Here is a 14,472-nt window from a genome sequence, read left to right as displayed (position 1 = left end):
CGGCACCTGACACCCACAATGGCTGGGGCACTCACCACCTCCTATGAGCCAGACACCAGTGGACTAGATTTCTCCGTCGCTACACAGTCAGGAATGCGGAAATGGGAGGCCAGAATGTAAACCTGCCTGGTCACAAGGTGAACCGTACAGTCCAAAAAAAGCATGCCCGACCGTAAGGTTGCGTCACTTCGAAAGGCCGTTATGTTCCAAGAGCCTTGAGCCCAGTTAACACTACACATAAGCAGATTGAATCACATAAACATGATTAAACCCCCCCTTTGTTCAATAATCCCCCTCAAGAGATATTAACCCTTGATTCCAAGATACTAAAGGAGTCCCACTGAGACCCTGTATTTTTCATTGTGAGTTTGCAGGAACAAATGAGTTACAGTACAATCATGAAGTAAAATGAAACAATCTTACCGGAATCTACGCCATGGAACAGGAACACAGCCATTTAAGAGTGATGGATAGTAGCCTCGCCTTCGCCATGGACTTGAAAGAAGAGAGTAGGCAGCAAAGCGAAGTTCGACAACGCCGAATGCTTGTGGAGTTGTTAAAATGAGTTGGGATGGTTTCGCAGAAAGACTCTTTCTGCATATCCGGACTCTAACTTTCATCCAAGCCCTCACTGAGAGACTGACAGGATTACTTAAAACTCCTGTCCCATGTCGAAGAGTACTACCCTCGATAAGAGACGAAAACAAACTTCTGAAACTTCTCTGCCCACCTCCTGGGACGAAAGGCAAAAATGACTGGGGGATGAGGGAAGTTGGAGGAGTATTTAAGCCTTTGGCTGGGGTGTCTTTGCCTCCCTCCTGGGGGCCAGGTTCTTACTTCCCAAAAATAATGAATGCAGCTGTGAAGTTTTTCCATTTATGAAGAAAATAATCCTTCTGGCCTCTTCCCTAGCAAAGCTGTTAAGTAGGTAATGAGAACAAATATGCATAGTCAAAAATGCTTTGAAAGGATTTCAGCATTTATTGTTAAATATTCTCGTTATTTGAAGCAAAAATATGCCACATACTTTACCATGAGCAAAGTAGCAAGGTGCCATTTTGTATAAGAATATGGCCAAGTAACAGTTTTCTGAGGGGAGGTACAAATGGCATGCAAAATAAAATTCGACACACAACAGTGAATATTTTATTATTTTGAAACTGTAAACATTATAGAAATTTGCAATAAATTGTGAATGTGACTTCAACAAAACAGTGACTCCAGCTACAATGTAGCTTATCTGTCACACATGAAACTCACAGTGAGCATCTGTCAGATAATTCTTAGTATGGATGTTAACTCATGTTGCTTAAACGGACAATGTACACAGGCAAGCTGCTGCAGGAACACCATTTCAAATCGGCTGGTCTCTCTACCAGCCCCACTGGGAGTTTAATTTTTGTTGCTGCTTCTTGTTCAAATAGCAACAGGCAAAATAAACAAAGGAGTGATTTGTAAATAATTTAATACAGCAGGTAAAATAGATCACTGGGAACACATTAAAGAAGAGACATTTTTATAGTAAAAAAAAAAAAAACATAGGTCGACAGTGTCAAATGGATGATGTACTACAGATCTGGATGCCCAGTACAAAATAAATAAATAAGAATGGTTACACTGTTTAAAAAGAGTGACAAAGCTTGACCTTTTAAGCTGCCAGAGGCTCATTTTTTCCATGAAGACGATAATATGAGGTTAGCGCGCTAAACTGCCCTTCTCCCCAGTCCATAATTCTCGCAGATCCACTTTGCAGCCAAGGTCTCTTAGTGCAGCTTTTGCCACATCATCACAGTCCCTGTGAGCACTACGTGCCTGTACGATTAGAGACTCTGCTCCCATTTCTAAAATAGGCTGCGAGAAATCCTGTGTGCGAGAGACCAGATTCCTGATCATCATGCAGGCCTGTTTCTACAAGAAAAAAAAAATACAATGGTTACTGTATGCCAGGAATATGGCTGGTTTATAAAGAACATTTACATATAATAGAGATGCTTTAAACCTGTCTAGGCTGTTCCCCGATTATACTTCTATATATATAGCACAAAAGAGCATTACATAAAGCATTATATAGGTGACCAAACCTATGTGTGACTGAGAACTAAATAGCATTTATGTTACACAGGCAATTTTTACAGCACTATGCATGTGCTGACCAAAAACTGGATTTGTATTTTAAACTTGAACGAGATTGCTTTTGTTATTTTGCAATAGCACTTAAGAGAATAAAACGCACAAAAACTAAATCTTAAAGGGACAATGAACCCAAATCTTTTCTTTCATGATTCAGATAGAGTGTGCAATTTTAAGCAACTTTCTAATTTACTACTATTATGAAAATGTCTTTATTCTCTGGGTATCTTTATTTGAAAAGCAAGACTGTAAGTTTAGATGCAGTCCCGTTTATAATAACAACCTGGCTTGTCCTTGCTGATTGGGCAGCACCAATAAACAAGTGTTGTCCAGTGTACTGAACCAAAATGTGTCTGGCTCCTTAGCTTAGATGCCTTCTTTTTCAAATAAAGATAGCAAGAGAACGAAGAAAAAATGATAATAGGAGTAAGTGAGAAAGTTCCTTAAAATTGCATGCTCTATCTGAATCATGAAAGAAAAAATGTGGGTTTAGTGTCCCTTTAAGCAGCAATAAAAAAAATAGTTACCCGTCTCACTATTGTACACAGAAAATGACTGAAACACACCACAATTGTCAAAGGAATTGTTCATTTTATGAAATAGTTTAGTACATAGTTTACATTGGTATTTACCCACATCCATTTGGCTTTTGTTATTTTGCAGTCAAATGTTGCTGGAGGTAATTTATTCAGCAGTCAATTAATATCCATTCTGATCATTACATATCAAATTAATTACCCAGAAAAAAAGTGCTTTTAATGTCTACCATACTAGAGCTAAATCATTTGTTTTGAATGCATTGCTTAATTGTCAGTAAAAAAAGCTTTCAGTTTTTGGATTTTAGTAGATTTTATCAATTTTGTTATAAAAGCCTTTCAACTGGAATAGAATCGACCCCAGCAATTGCTAACTGACTATTAAATGCAACAGAGACTGCTTAAGAGTTGGCAGTTACCTGTACACTAACATCCTTGGGATGCGTCTTCATTGCCTGGAGAGCGGCCAATGCTCCGCCTGCTTCCATGATAACATTACAATTTTCTGGTTTGCGCAGAGCCAGCATGGCGAGAGCAGAACAACCCTGATCACAAATCTAAAAGAGGAGATAAAGTATACATATATGATGTTTATTGTAACACTGACAAACATAGCGATTTACCATAACAAATTGTTCTTTGTAACCTAACCAAGCCACACATCTATTACAAGCCACATAAAACACTCTGAGATTCATTGAAATATAACAAGTTTATGTGTAATAAAAAAAACGTTTGCAATGCTTCCATTATTTGTGTTTTGAAAGCAGACACTTTGAGATTCTATATATATTATAATCGCGTGTGTAACGCATCCGTCTGTGTCGCCAGTTGCGCACGCGTCCTCAAAGGAATGTTGGCTATGCTAGGCAGCCAAAAGAATGTTGGCTGAGCACGCAGCCAAAAGAATCCTTCTGGATGCAGCGAAGCTGCTTCCCAGTGGATTCCGAAAACTACAGGGTGGTGAATAAATCCACCGCAGGAAAAAAATTAAACCTAATCCCTATGAAAATAAAAAAGTCCCCCCAAATTAAAAACACCCCCTAAACTACCCATACCCCTTAAAATTATCTTTAATAGGGCATTTCCCCAAGTTAAACAGCTCTTTTACATTTAAAAATTACTAAATCCCCCAAACAGTAAAAAAAACCCAACCCCCCCCAAAAAACTAACACTAAAAAAACCTAAACTACCCTTTGCCCCTAAAGGGGCATTTGTATGGGCATTGCCCTTAAAAGGACATTAAGCTCTTTTACTGCCCTTTGAAATGGCAATCAGCTCTTTCCCAGCCCATTAAATCCCTAATCATAAAAAAAAATAAAAAAAAAATCCTAACACTAAGCCCCAAATAGGTATGCACCGTTCCTGAAGTCCAGCGGAGAAGGTCTTCTTCCAGGCAGCTTTCCCGATGTGTGGATCCTCAGCGGCGGTCCTCAGTGGCGTGGAGGCTCCTCTTCATGCGATCATCCATCACACACTAAAGATTAAATGCAAGGCACCCCATATTTATTGGGGTATCCTGCATTCCTAATGGCTGAAATTTTGAAATCAGCCAATAGGATGAGAGCTACTGAAATCTTAATAGCTGATTTGAACAGCCAATAAGATATCAGTAGCTCTAATCCTATTGGCTGATTTCAAAATTTCAGCCAATAGGAATGCAAGGTACCCCACATTGATTGCGGTACCTTGCATTCAATCTTTATTGTACGATGGACATCGGATGAAGAGGAGCCTCCATGCCGCCGGGGACTGCTGCCGTTGAAGACCACCGCTGAGGATCCATGCATCAGAGAAGACAGTTCCGCACCGTGCCTCCTTTGTTCCGGATGAAGATAGAAGATGGGAGAATTCCATTTGGGGGAGTCGGACAGGAGCGCACTCCAAGTTGGTGTTGGTGCCAACGGTTTGTAATTCAAGCCCCCGCTCACAGCTAAAATAGCCCTACTTGTCAAGAGGGTTTTGGGCATTGGTGAATTGGCGTGGTATTCGGCCTGCCGAGCTTGGAAGTCCATGTGGCCGGATTGGCCTGCAGAAGTGCCGCTAGCTGTTTTTAAGTTGGCGACAGTGGCTCAGAAATCCTCATGATGAGAGCGACTTTAATGGCGATAGAGGCATACACAGAGAAGGAAGTGCCTTGCCACACACTCTGAAGGGTCGTCTACTCTATCCAGGTCCCTACACAAGAGTTGCTGCTGAGGCTGTTGATTCCCAGAAAGATCGATCCAGGGAAGCATTCAGAGGATATAAAAGGTGGCCGAGTGAAAAAGTCATCTTACTGCAGCTGCCTGCAAGGAACAATTTATCTGGCTGAAGAATCTGGGAGAGATGATGCCCATATAAAGTGCTGTACAGCTGACAAAAAAAGCGCAAGTACTTTTACTCATTGTCTCTGATTCTCGCAGGGATAATATAGAGAACAGCTGAAGTTTGTATTGGAGCCTAAACTGCTAGACATCTATATTTTTCTTCTTCCCCTCTCTTGCTGTATATATACACATCACTATTACGCTATATGTCTAAATGTACCTGTATAGATATTAGACCCTAATATTATTCGGGATTAGTATAATTGATATCTATCTTGTCCAGCCACATTCTTTCTCATGGGAGAAAGGTTAAATTAAAATATAGTATATTATAGTAAGAGAGCAATTCATATCTACCTTCGCTACAAATGGTTAAATTAATTAGACAGGACAAATCTAACTTGGTATTAATTGTAAGTTTATACTATTATTCTACAACAAGGTATAGGCTTATCTATCTAAATCAGAGGCATATATATATGTATTGTACAAGGTTCTGGTATTATCTATGTGTTTACTAAATGTAACATACACCATTTACTGTTCTTTACGCCATTTTACTTGTATATAAGAAAGGCTTTAAAGGGTTAGAAATTGTTCCCATTTGACGCTAATTAAACTATATTATTATAATGACTATTATAAATGCAATTAAACCGTTTTTTAAGACAAAATTAAGCTTTTACATACCTTATTTTTTAGCAATAAACTATCATGAAATGAGCAGTAATGACCGCCCATAAAATGAGGCATGGCTCATGTAAATCCAGCATCCGCCCCCCATCCAATGGTGAAGCGGCTGTATCCCTTCATTTCAATATTGCCTTCAGTCAACATCGCATGCGCAGTCTCGATGTTAATGTACAGCTGTTCACAGCCTATTCATCTGTATTGGAGGGGCAGCTTGAGCTTCACACAGGCAAATGAGAGGAGACGGGGAATAATAAAATAACCTTAGCTGAGACTAGCTGTGCAAGACTTTGCTGCTGCTTTTGTCCCAGTTCAGCCCTGCACTAACGAGAGAGCAGCGTCTATACTAGAATTCTTCCCTGCATCTTTGCTTCAAGTTCAGACTTTGAATACAGCAGCAGTGTGAAAGCTCTGTTTATTTAAACTGTCCGGCTTATCTCCCCCTCTACCTTGCTGTGTTTGATTGATTAGAGAGGGCTCCAATTCCACATGAAAGCAAACACAGCAAGAGGGAGGGGGAGATGAGTCTGACAGTGTAAATAAACAGAGCGCTCATACTCACGCTGTAAATGTCAGAAGCACAGATGCACTTCATCACTAACAGGGAAGAATCGTAACATACACACTGTTGATGCCGGACGGTTTCTGAGATACTGTAATACAAATCTGTCAGGTGGCTAGAGATGCCGCTCTAGTAACTTGCGTTTCTGTCTCCTCTCAGTAGACTGCTGAAAGCGGTGACGGAGACAGGGGGGCGAGTCTGCGCATGTGTTATCAATGTAAATAGTTTAATTGCGCATGCAGGCCGCCATGATGTTTCTACCTAGGTAGAACATCGTAACATGCTGCATAATAATAAGTAGAAAATGGGTTTGGCGCAAAATTAATGTTTCAATTAAAATTTCAAGAAATGGAAAGAAAACTGTACAAAGGTCCCAATTACAAAAGGCTTTATTATTAAAAGAAGGTTTGAATGAGTTGAAAATATTTTTTTGGGTTTACTATCCCTTTAATGTAGAATTTACATACTGTTTTCTCAAAGCATTTCCTGTGTGTATTATCTTAAACTGCTAAAGTAATCAGAATGATTGTAACATAAGTAACAATACAGGTAAATTTGGGTATCTACCCTGTATTAATTCATGAAAATAGCACAGGTATATTCTCATTAATTAGAGGTGCACGGAAAAAAAAAAAAAAAAGTATACACATTTAAAGGGAGGGGATAACTGACCCTTCTCTCAATACATACAATTCAGATCACATTTTTTTTGTTTGTTATTTTTATTATGACACTTGGTTTGTAGTTTACACTGTTTGTAATCTCCAAGCACTACGCTTGGTTCTGTTCTTAGATTGATTGCACTTTAATTAATGGAAAAATTTGTTACACAGGACAAATCTAACTCACCTAAAATGCCTGTGAAACTTAAGGATAGGAAATCTAAGATGGCAGATACGAGTGTAGATACCCTAAATACACTTTCTGTTGACACCCAAGTACTAATATTGAAACTAACAGAAATGTTTTCTCCCCAATTTGAGATAATTAAGAGAGAATTAAGTACTATTTCTGCTGAAATAGGTGTATTGTCTTCCAAAGTTAAGCAAATCACTGCTAGGATATCAGAGGCAGAAAATAGAATTTCAGATTTTGAAGATCTGGTAAATATACATGCGAACACAATCTCAAAAATAAATGCGAAAATAAATAATTTACAATTACTCCTGGAGGATCGCTCCAGACGTAACAACATAAGATTAGTAGGATTGCCTGAATTACCAGAATATGATGATTTGTTAAAATTCACCTCTACCACACTTCCTCAGGAAGTGTAAACATCTTTTACAGATGGGGCTATTAAAAACAGAATGTGTATTTTTAATATTTTAAAATTCCAAGCTAAGCTAGAATTACTGAAACGATTTAAAAAATCTGACCCACCAATATTTGGGAAAAAAAATTAATTTTAATGTTTCAAGATTTTTCTAGTGAGACCTCCTCTAAAAGAAGGTTAATGGCCCCATTCTGTTCTCAACTGATTAATAAAAGGTATAAAAGCATGACTGGTTTATCCAGCCTGAATTATAATAGAAAATAATGTCAGGCGTCTGTCTTTTAATGAGGTGGCTGAAGTAAAAAAAATGCATAGAGGCTTGCCCAATTATGACCTTAGATAATTAGAAACTCTGTTAAGAAAGATGTTTCAACATACGGGATATTTGTTTTAACCGGCAACGGCTGTTGCTGCTGGAGCGGCTACCTACTGGTACGACTCCTTATCTGAGTTGATCAAGGTGGAGGGTCCCCTCAACATGATCTAGGAAATAATTAAGGCCTTAAGGGTGGCTAATTCTTTTATTTGTGCTGCAAATATGCAAATTATTCGCCTGAATGCAAAGGCTTCAGGTTTTCCTGTTCAAGCCCGTAGGGCACTCTGGCTGAAGTCCTGGTCTGCAGACATGACTTCTAAGTCCAGACTTCTTTCCATCCCCTTTAAGGGAAAGATTTTATTTGGTCCAGGCCTGGACTCAATTATACTGGAGGCAAAGGTGCCTTTTTACCGCAGGATAAGAAGAACACGCCTAAAGGGACAAGGTCCTAATTTTTGTTCCTTTCGTTCTGATAAATCCCAATGTCAGCAGCCCTCCGCAAAGCCCGAGCAATCCAAGGGGACTTGGAAGCCGGCTCAGTCCTGGAATAAATCCAAGCAGAGCAAGAATCCCGCCGAGACAAAGTAGGCACGAAGGGGCGGCCCCTGATCCGGCACTGGATCATGTAGGGGGCAAACTGTCGCTCTTTTCCGACGCTTGGTTTGGGGACATACAAGACCCGTGGGTCCTGGAGGTCATCGCTCAGGGATACAAGATAGGATTTAAGTCTTATCCACCCAGGGGCAGATTCCTCCTATCAAACCTGTCTTCAAGGCCAGAAAAGAGAGAAGCCTTTCTGGGGTGCTTGAGGGATCTCTCCTCCCTAGGAGTCATTGTTCCGGTATCTCTTGCAGAAAGAGGTCTGGGGTACTATTCAAACCTTTTTATGGTCCCAAAGAAGGAGGGAACTTTCCGCCCAATTCTGGACCTAAAGTGCTTAAACAAATACCTATCTGTCCCCTCATCCAAGATGGAGACGATAAAGTCCATCCTTCCCTTAGTTCAGGAAGGACAGTTCATAACCACTATAGATCTGAAGGATGCTTACCTTCACATTCCAATTCACAAGGAACACTTCAAGTTCCTAGTTTGTGTTCCTGAACCAGTACTTCCTGTTTATTGCACTTCCGTTTGTTCTAGCTACTGCTCCAAGAGTTTTTACAAAGGTTCTAGGGGCTCTGCTAGCAGTTGCCAGGACCAGATGTATAGCAGTAGCTCCATACTTAGGGAAAATATTCTGGTTCAAGCACCATTTTGTCATCTGGCAGAAGACCATTCAAAATCTCTTCTTCTTCTATCTCATGGATGGAAGTTCTCTTATTCCCAGTACCATGGTGGAATTCCTGGGTACAATAATAGACTCCATATCCATGAGGATATTCCTTACAGACCAGAGATGTTACAAGCTAAATTCTGCTTGTCTTGACCGCCAGACCTCCTTAAAGCTATCTGTGGCTCTGTGTATGGAGGTGATTGGTCTCATGGTGTCCAGCATGGACATCATTCCTTTTGTCAGATTCCATCTAAGACCACTTCAGCTGTGCATGCTGATCTGTCGCAACAGATTTCTCGGGACAACCGGTCGAGAGAATCGCTCTCCTGGTGGCTCTGTCCAGATCACCTGTCCCAAAGGACATCCTTCTTGAGACCATTCTGGGAGATTGTGACTACGGATGCAAAGTCTATCAGGATGGGGAGCTGTTTGGGGTGCCAGGAAGGCACAGGGCCTGTGGACTCGAAAGGAATCCCTCCTCCCGATCAATATTCTGGAACTTCAAGCAATCTTCAATGCTCTGCAGGCTTGGTCGCTTCTGGGTTCGTCCCAGTTTATCAGATTCCAATCAGACAACATAACCTTGGTGGTTTACATCAACCATCGGGGGGGGGAACGAGGAGCTCCCTAGCAATGCGGGAAGTATCTCGGATTCTGGAATGGGTGGAGGCCCACTATACCGCCATATCCATTGGGAGAGTACTCACTCAAACATGCTTTTGATAGGCCAATTGTGTTGTCATTCAAAAATCATCTACATTGATTGGTTAAAATCGATGTCCCTCAAGATCCAATACTGTAGCACTTTTCGGGTCCGACCAATTTAGACTGTTTTATGACCTGCCCCTTCACACACTGCGGTAGATAAAGCGGTATCCCTAGCAACCATACTATACTCACACCCCAGTGTTGAGAACACGTAACTTGACCACATCATTTTGATCACATCGGCCGCGATCTACTGGTATCCCAATCTGAAGAAAAGAAGAGATATAGTGTGTGAAAACACACCAATCTTCCAGGGGGCGCTCTCAATAAAGAGGTCAAAAATAATAATTGACAGGGGACTTCCGGGCGGCGGCATTGACTGGTCGCACTTCTGCAAGCTGCTCCAGCTTTCCTGTGTTATCTACCAGATATCGTCCTCTATATGAAGCATCCAATGTTAAGTTTGGCATCTCTAAAACCTACTATTGAAAGCCTACCTAGCGAGATCATTTTTGCCAGGATCGCTACTAGCTTCAGAGCCCGGAGCTACATTGAAGTCTTGAACATTGACCACGTGAAATACCCCCCGGCAGGTTGCTTTACAGCTCCTGTCGTTAGTTTGCACTGTGAGTGTATTTATAATTTCCTATTCAGTGTGCTGATCTGCGACCTACATAAAAGATCAATATGGACATGACAAGTGTCAAAGCTGTCTTACAAGCGATGCGTGATCTCCTCTCGGATCACCATGCAGCCTTAGAAGAAAAGAGGACAGTAGCATTTAACTCCGGAGGCTTCATAGCACCTCAACAAACCACTTCGGCCAGGTCTGTTTCGGCGATGCACCTAGTTGATAGTGCTCTGGGGCCCCAGCACTATGGACTTACCCTGGCTGAGTCGGATAAACCACTTATTACCGCAGGGCTTATGGTTGGAGCTGAGGCCATTGCAGACGTGAAACTTACACAGATTACCGTCAGCTATGGTGAAGGAGATGCAAGAGTGATCCAGTCAGCCTTTCTTTGCACCGAGGAGCATATACATAAGAGAGCCCCTGCAGAACGATCACCCCGAGATCATAGAGGTACATATATACAATCATGGGGACCCGCAGTAACTTTACAAGTTTGGAAAAACCCCTGTTTCACCGCTGTGAGGCTGTTACATTGGAACACTACTCAGATACAGGGACACTATCCTACCTCCATTGCCTATGTAAGGTTCAGACTGTGGGCTACCCGGCGAGCAACTAGTAAAAATGACTATGTCAAGGGGACTCGCACTGGAGTTGGTTAAGCTGGTGTGTTTATTCAGCAACACGTTCAATATTATATTTACATTCACCCAGCTTTGCTTGCAATTTTTTCCACTATTATTCTTAGTGTTTATACTGCGTAGTACAGTCTGAATCTTTCAGTGGTTCCCTATCCTTGTGTTATTTCACTTTTGACTGTATATAAGTTATAGTCTCTTTCCATAATTGTACTTTAGCATACAGGGGTATATTTCTCCTTAAAACCTATTTCTACTGATATTGAGACTTTCCTACAAAACCTAATTTAGCTGCACATCCCTACATTAACCCACAATTGCACTTGCTCTTGGCAGTTTCATTCAGAAATAGCAAGATAGGGGAGTCTCTTATTATTATCTCACAGGCTGTATTTTTTTTTCTTTTTTTTTTTCTTAGCAGCTAGCAAATGACAGCTTTTACATGTAGGTCTGCAGAAGTAGGTACTGTGCTGCATATTAATTTTCTTAGCCTAAATTAACCTCAAGGTATATGTTTACTAAATGCCTATTTTATTGTTATTATAAACTTATTTTGCGTTGTTGCATGGCCTGCGGCCGGGGTGATGCACTATGGGCATAACTACATAACCAGCTTTTATTTTTGGTAGAACATGTGAAATGATTCTGGGTCTGAGCGGAGGTTGTCTATATAAGTAATTTCTATGCTCGCCTTGCTCATGCTAGATTGTTACATGAAAAGTCCTGAGATTGTCCCTTTCTCTAAGTGGGTCAGCACAGAAAATCTATATTACAGTGTACGATAGCATTATCTTACCTAGCTGGCACCAACTATTCTAAATGTACCTTATCTTATTAATATTATCCACAGTTGTGGTGTCTATAGCAGATTATTTTAGAGTTTTTACTAAAAAATTAGGTTTATCAGTTGAGATCAAAAAGTGGTGTCCATTATTGGGAATAACCTCCTCCTCTTAGAATTTGCAGTGATGAGGCCCATGAGTGACCTCTTATGTCATCGCGGAGGGTAACCGACTATTAGGCATCTGAATTATTCACTATATTCGTGGACTTCTGTTTTAGAAATATACACTGTATACTTGAAACCTCTCGCCATGAGATTTATGTATTTTAGCAATACTGTGTTTTATTGTCCTATGTTTTCTGTATGCCTTATTTCAAACCTCAAATAAAAAAAAAAAAATTAAAAAAAATTGACAAATCAGATAAGCAATATATACAAAAATCAACTATAGAAATCCCTCATTATAGGCACCTGGTGGATCCTTTAGGCGAAGTTTCACCACTGGTTTCCTGGCCGTGTCTGTTTAGTTTGCTGGACAACTGTGAGGTTCCAGTCTGACTGCTTGCACCTTCTGGTGCTGTTTGTTTGTTTGTGAGTATAATTCTTACAAATCCTGCATCAGCCTTGTTATTGTGGTATTAGGCGCCTCTGTGGTGTTCTTTTTATAGACCATTTGTTCACATCAGGATACTGACCCTCCTACGACAGAACTGACCATTGCATTTCTTTGGAGTTACTATCATTCACTGGACATTATTGGTTGTATGGACATTTTTTTTTTTTTATCAGTTAAAGGATCAATTCCTTTTTCTGTTTTTTTTTTGTTTATTACCATTTTCTATAGTTGATTTTTGTATATATTGCTTATCCGATTTGTCAATTATTATTTTTTATTTCTTTATTGAGAGCGCCCCCTGGAGGATTGGTGTGTTTTCACACACTATATCTCTTTTCTTCATATTATCTTTAGGGTCTATAGGGGTAGTCAATCTCACCTACCATTATTATTTACTTTTTATTTTCAATTTATTGTGCACTTATTCTTATATTGGGTTTAATATGTTGTCCACTACATAAAGAAATAATAGAAGGAATCTAGCTGAACAACCCCATATAGAAGTTAATAATACATCTTTGTCCCTCCAGTCTGCCTTCTCCAAATTGGAGGATTTACTAAAGACAGAACATAGGCACTGGTGGGACTTGGATACACTTAAAAAATACAAAAATAAGAACCAAATACCTAGGGGTTTGAGAATTTTTAAAAAATTGTTCCTTTAAGAATAATGAGGGAGTCCTCAAAGAATGGGAAACAGCTTTTAATACTTGCTCTATGACTCTCATTGATATACTGATAAAACACAGACAGTCCTTAGTGGATTTAGCAAGACAAGAAATTGATAATTTACAAAAAGATCTTGATAATCATAAATCAGTCTAATTTTGAGAGCCATAGAGCTAGTACTTATGAGAGGGCGGACGAGTAGCAACAGCAAATTATTTCCAATAAGAATAAAAAACTTGCTAGGGATAATGAGGACTATACCAGTGGTCATGTGTATGTATACCTTTAATAGGAAAACCAGAGCAAACCATGCTCAGTCCAACACTAATCCTTTCAAACCCACAAGTACAAACACACAACATGACTGGAAGACTGTGGGTACCAACAAAAATGGAAAAAATAAAAACTATTATCCCCACTATGATCACACATTACAACAGGTAAAAACATCTCATACTAATTTTTACACAAATCAACATCGTAGGACCCCTCCTAATGCTGATCAAGGATATCCTCAGAGAAGAACACAAGCTTATAGTATCCCGGGATCTAGCGATACAGACCAGAGAACTTGGACACAATATGAACATAATAACAGGTTCCAACCTTTACAGGGGAACCACGAAAATGCTAACATTAGTAATGACAATGCCCCTCCGTCACAGTTTCTAGGGAGAGCCAATCATAGTATAGCATCTCCCATAAACCATGATTATGCGAACATTAACAATGATAATATTGCTTCATCTCATTTTTTAGGGAGAACCAATTACAACTTAGCACCACCTGTTTGGCAACCTCCAGTGGGACCCTTTTATCCACAAAGAGTAAAAAAGGCCATTCGGAAACGGGGAGCAAGAGGTAAATCACTCGTCGCAAAGAGAAAAACGGCAAAATCTAAAAAAATGGATATTTAATCTATCATCCCGAGAACTGTCAGATGATGACATAAGGGTCTTGGGAAGAGGACTATCGTTTAGTCCCTCCAAAAAATTGAACGTATATAAACTATACTTCGATATTAACAGTTACATAAGGAAGCTTTCATTGCAAAGATAATTTGCAGAAAAAAGATCAAAGATGATAAGCTAAGTACCATTACCACAGACATTATTGACTCCCATGTCAATGGGGGTTTTATTGTGTATGAACCTGAAATCCTATTAGAGGATCAATATGATAAATGTATTCACTCTGATTTGAAACCGAGATCATCTTTTGTTCCCCCAAAAACTGTCAGTAATAGCAATCATGTAGATATCTTTTCAAATTTAATTTTGGAGGATTTGAAAGAATTATCCAAAGATCGGAAAAAAATTAAAAGGTATAAA

General features: G+C 39.8%; 1 protein-coding gene across 3 annotated transcripts in view; it reads right to left on the bottom strand.

Moving 5' to 3' along the window:
- Positions 1 to 958: 958 nt before the first annotated feature.
- The window catches only part of ARMC6 (armadillo repeat containing 6), a 54,161-nt gene continuing 40,647 nt past the window's right edge, over positions 959 to 14,472 (bottom strand). For all 3 annotated transcript variants that reach the window (XM_053700690.1, XM_053700689.1, XM_053700688.1), the window contains exons 7-8: positions 3,086 to 3,223; positions 959 to 1,908 (exon numbers count right to left, since the gene is read on the bottom strand). In XM_053700690.1, coding sequence (XP_053556665.1) covers positions 1,696 to 1,908; positions 3,086 to 3,223 — 351 coding nt within the window. In that variant the 3' untranslated portion in view covers positions 959 to 1,695. The remainder of the gene's footprint in view (positions 1,909 to 3,085; positions 3,224 to 14,472) is intronic.

This window comes from Bombina bombina, chromosome 2, assembly GCF_027579735.1.
Source record: "Bombina bombina isolate aBomBom1 chromosome 2, aBomBom1.pri, whole genome shotgun sequence".
Taxonomy (NCBI): domain Eukaryota; kingdom Metazoa; phylum Chordata; class Amphibia; order Anura; family Bombinatoridae; genus Bombina; species Bombina bombina.
Note: the sequence above shows the minus strand (reverse complement) of the source record. Positions and strands in the feature narration are given on the sequence as shown.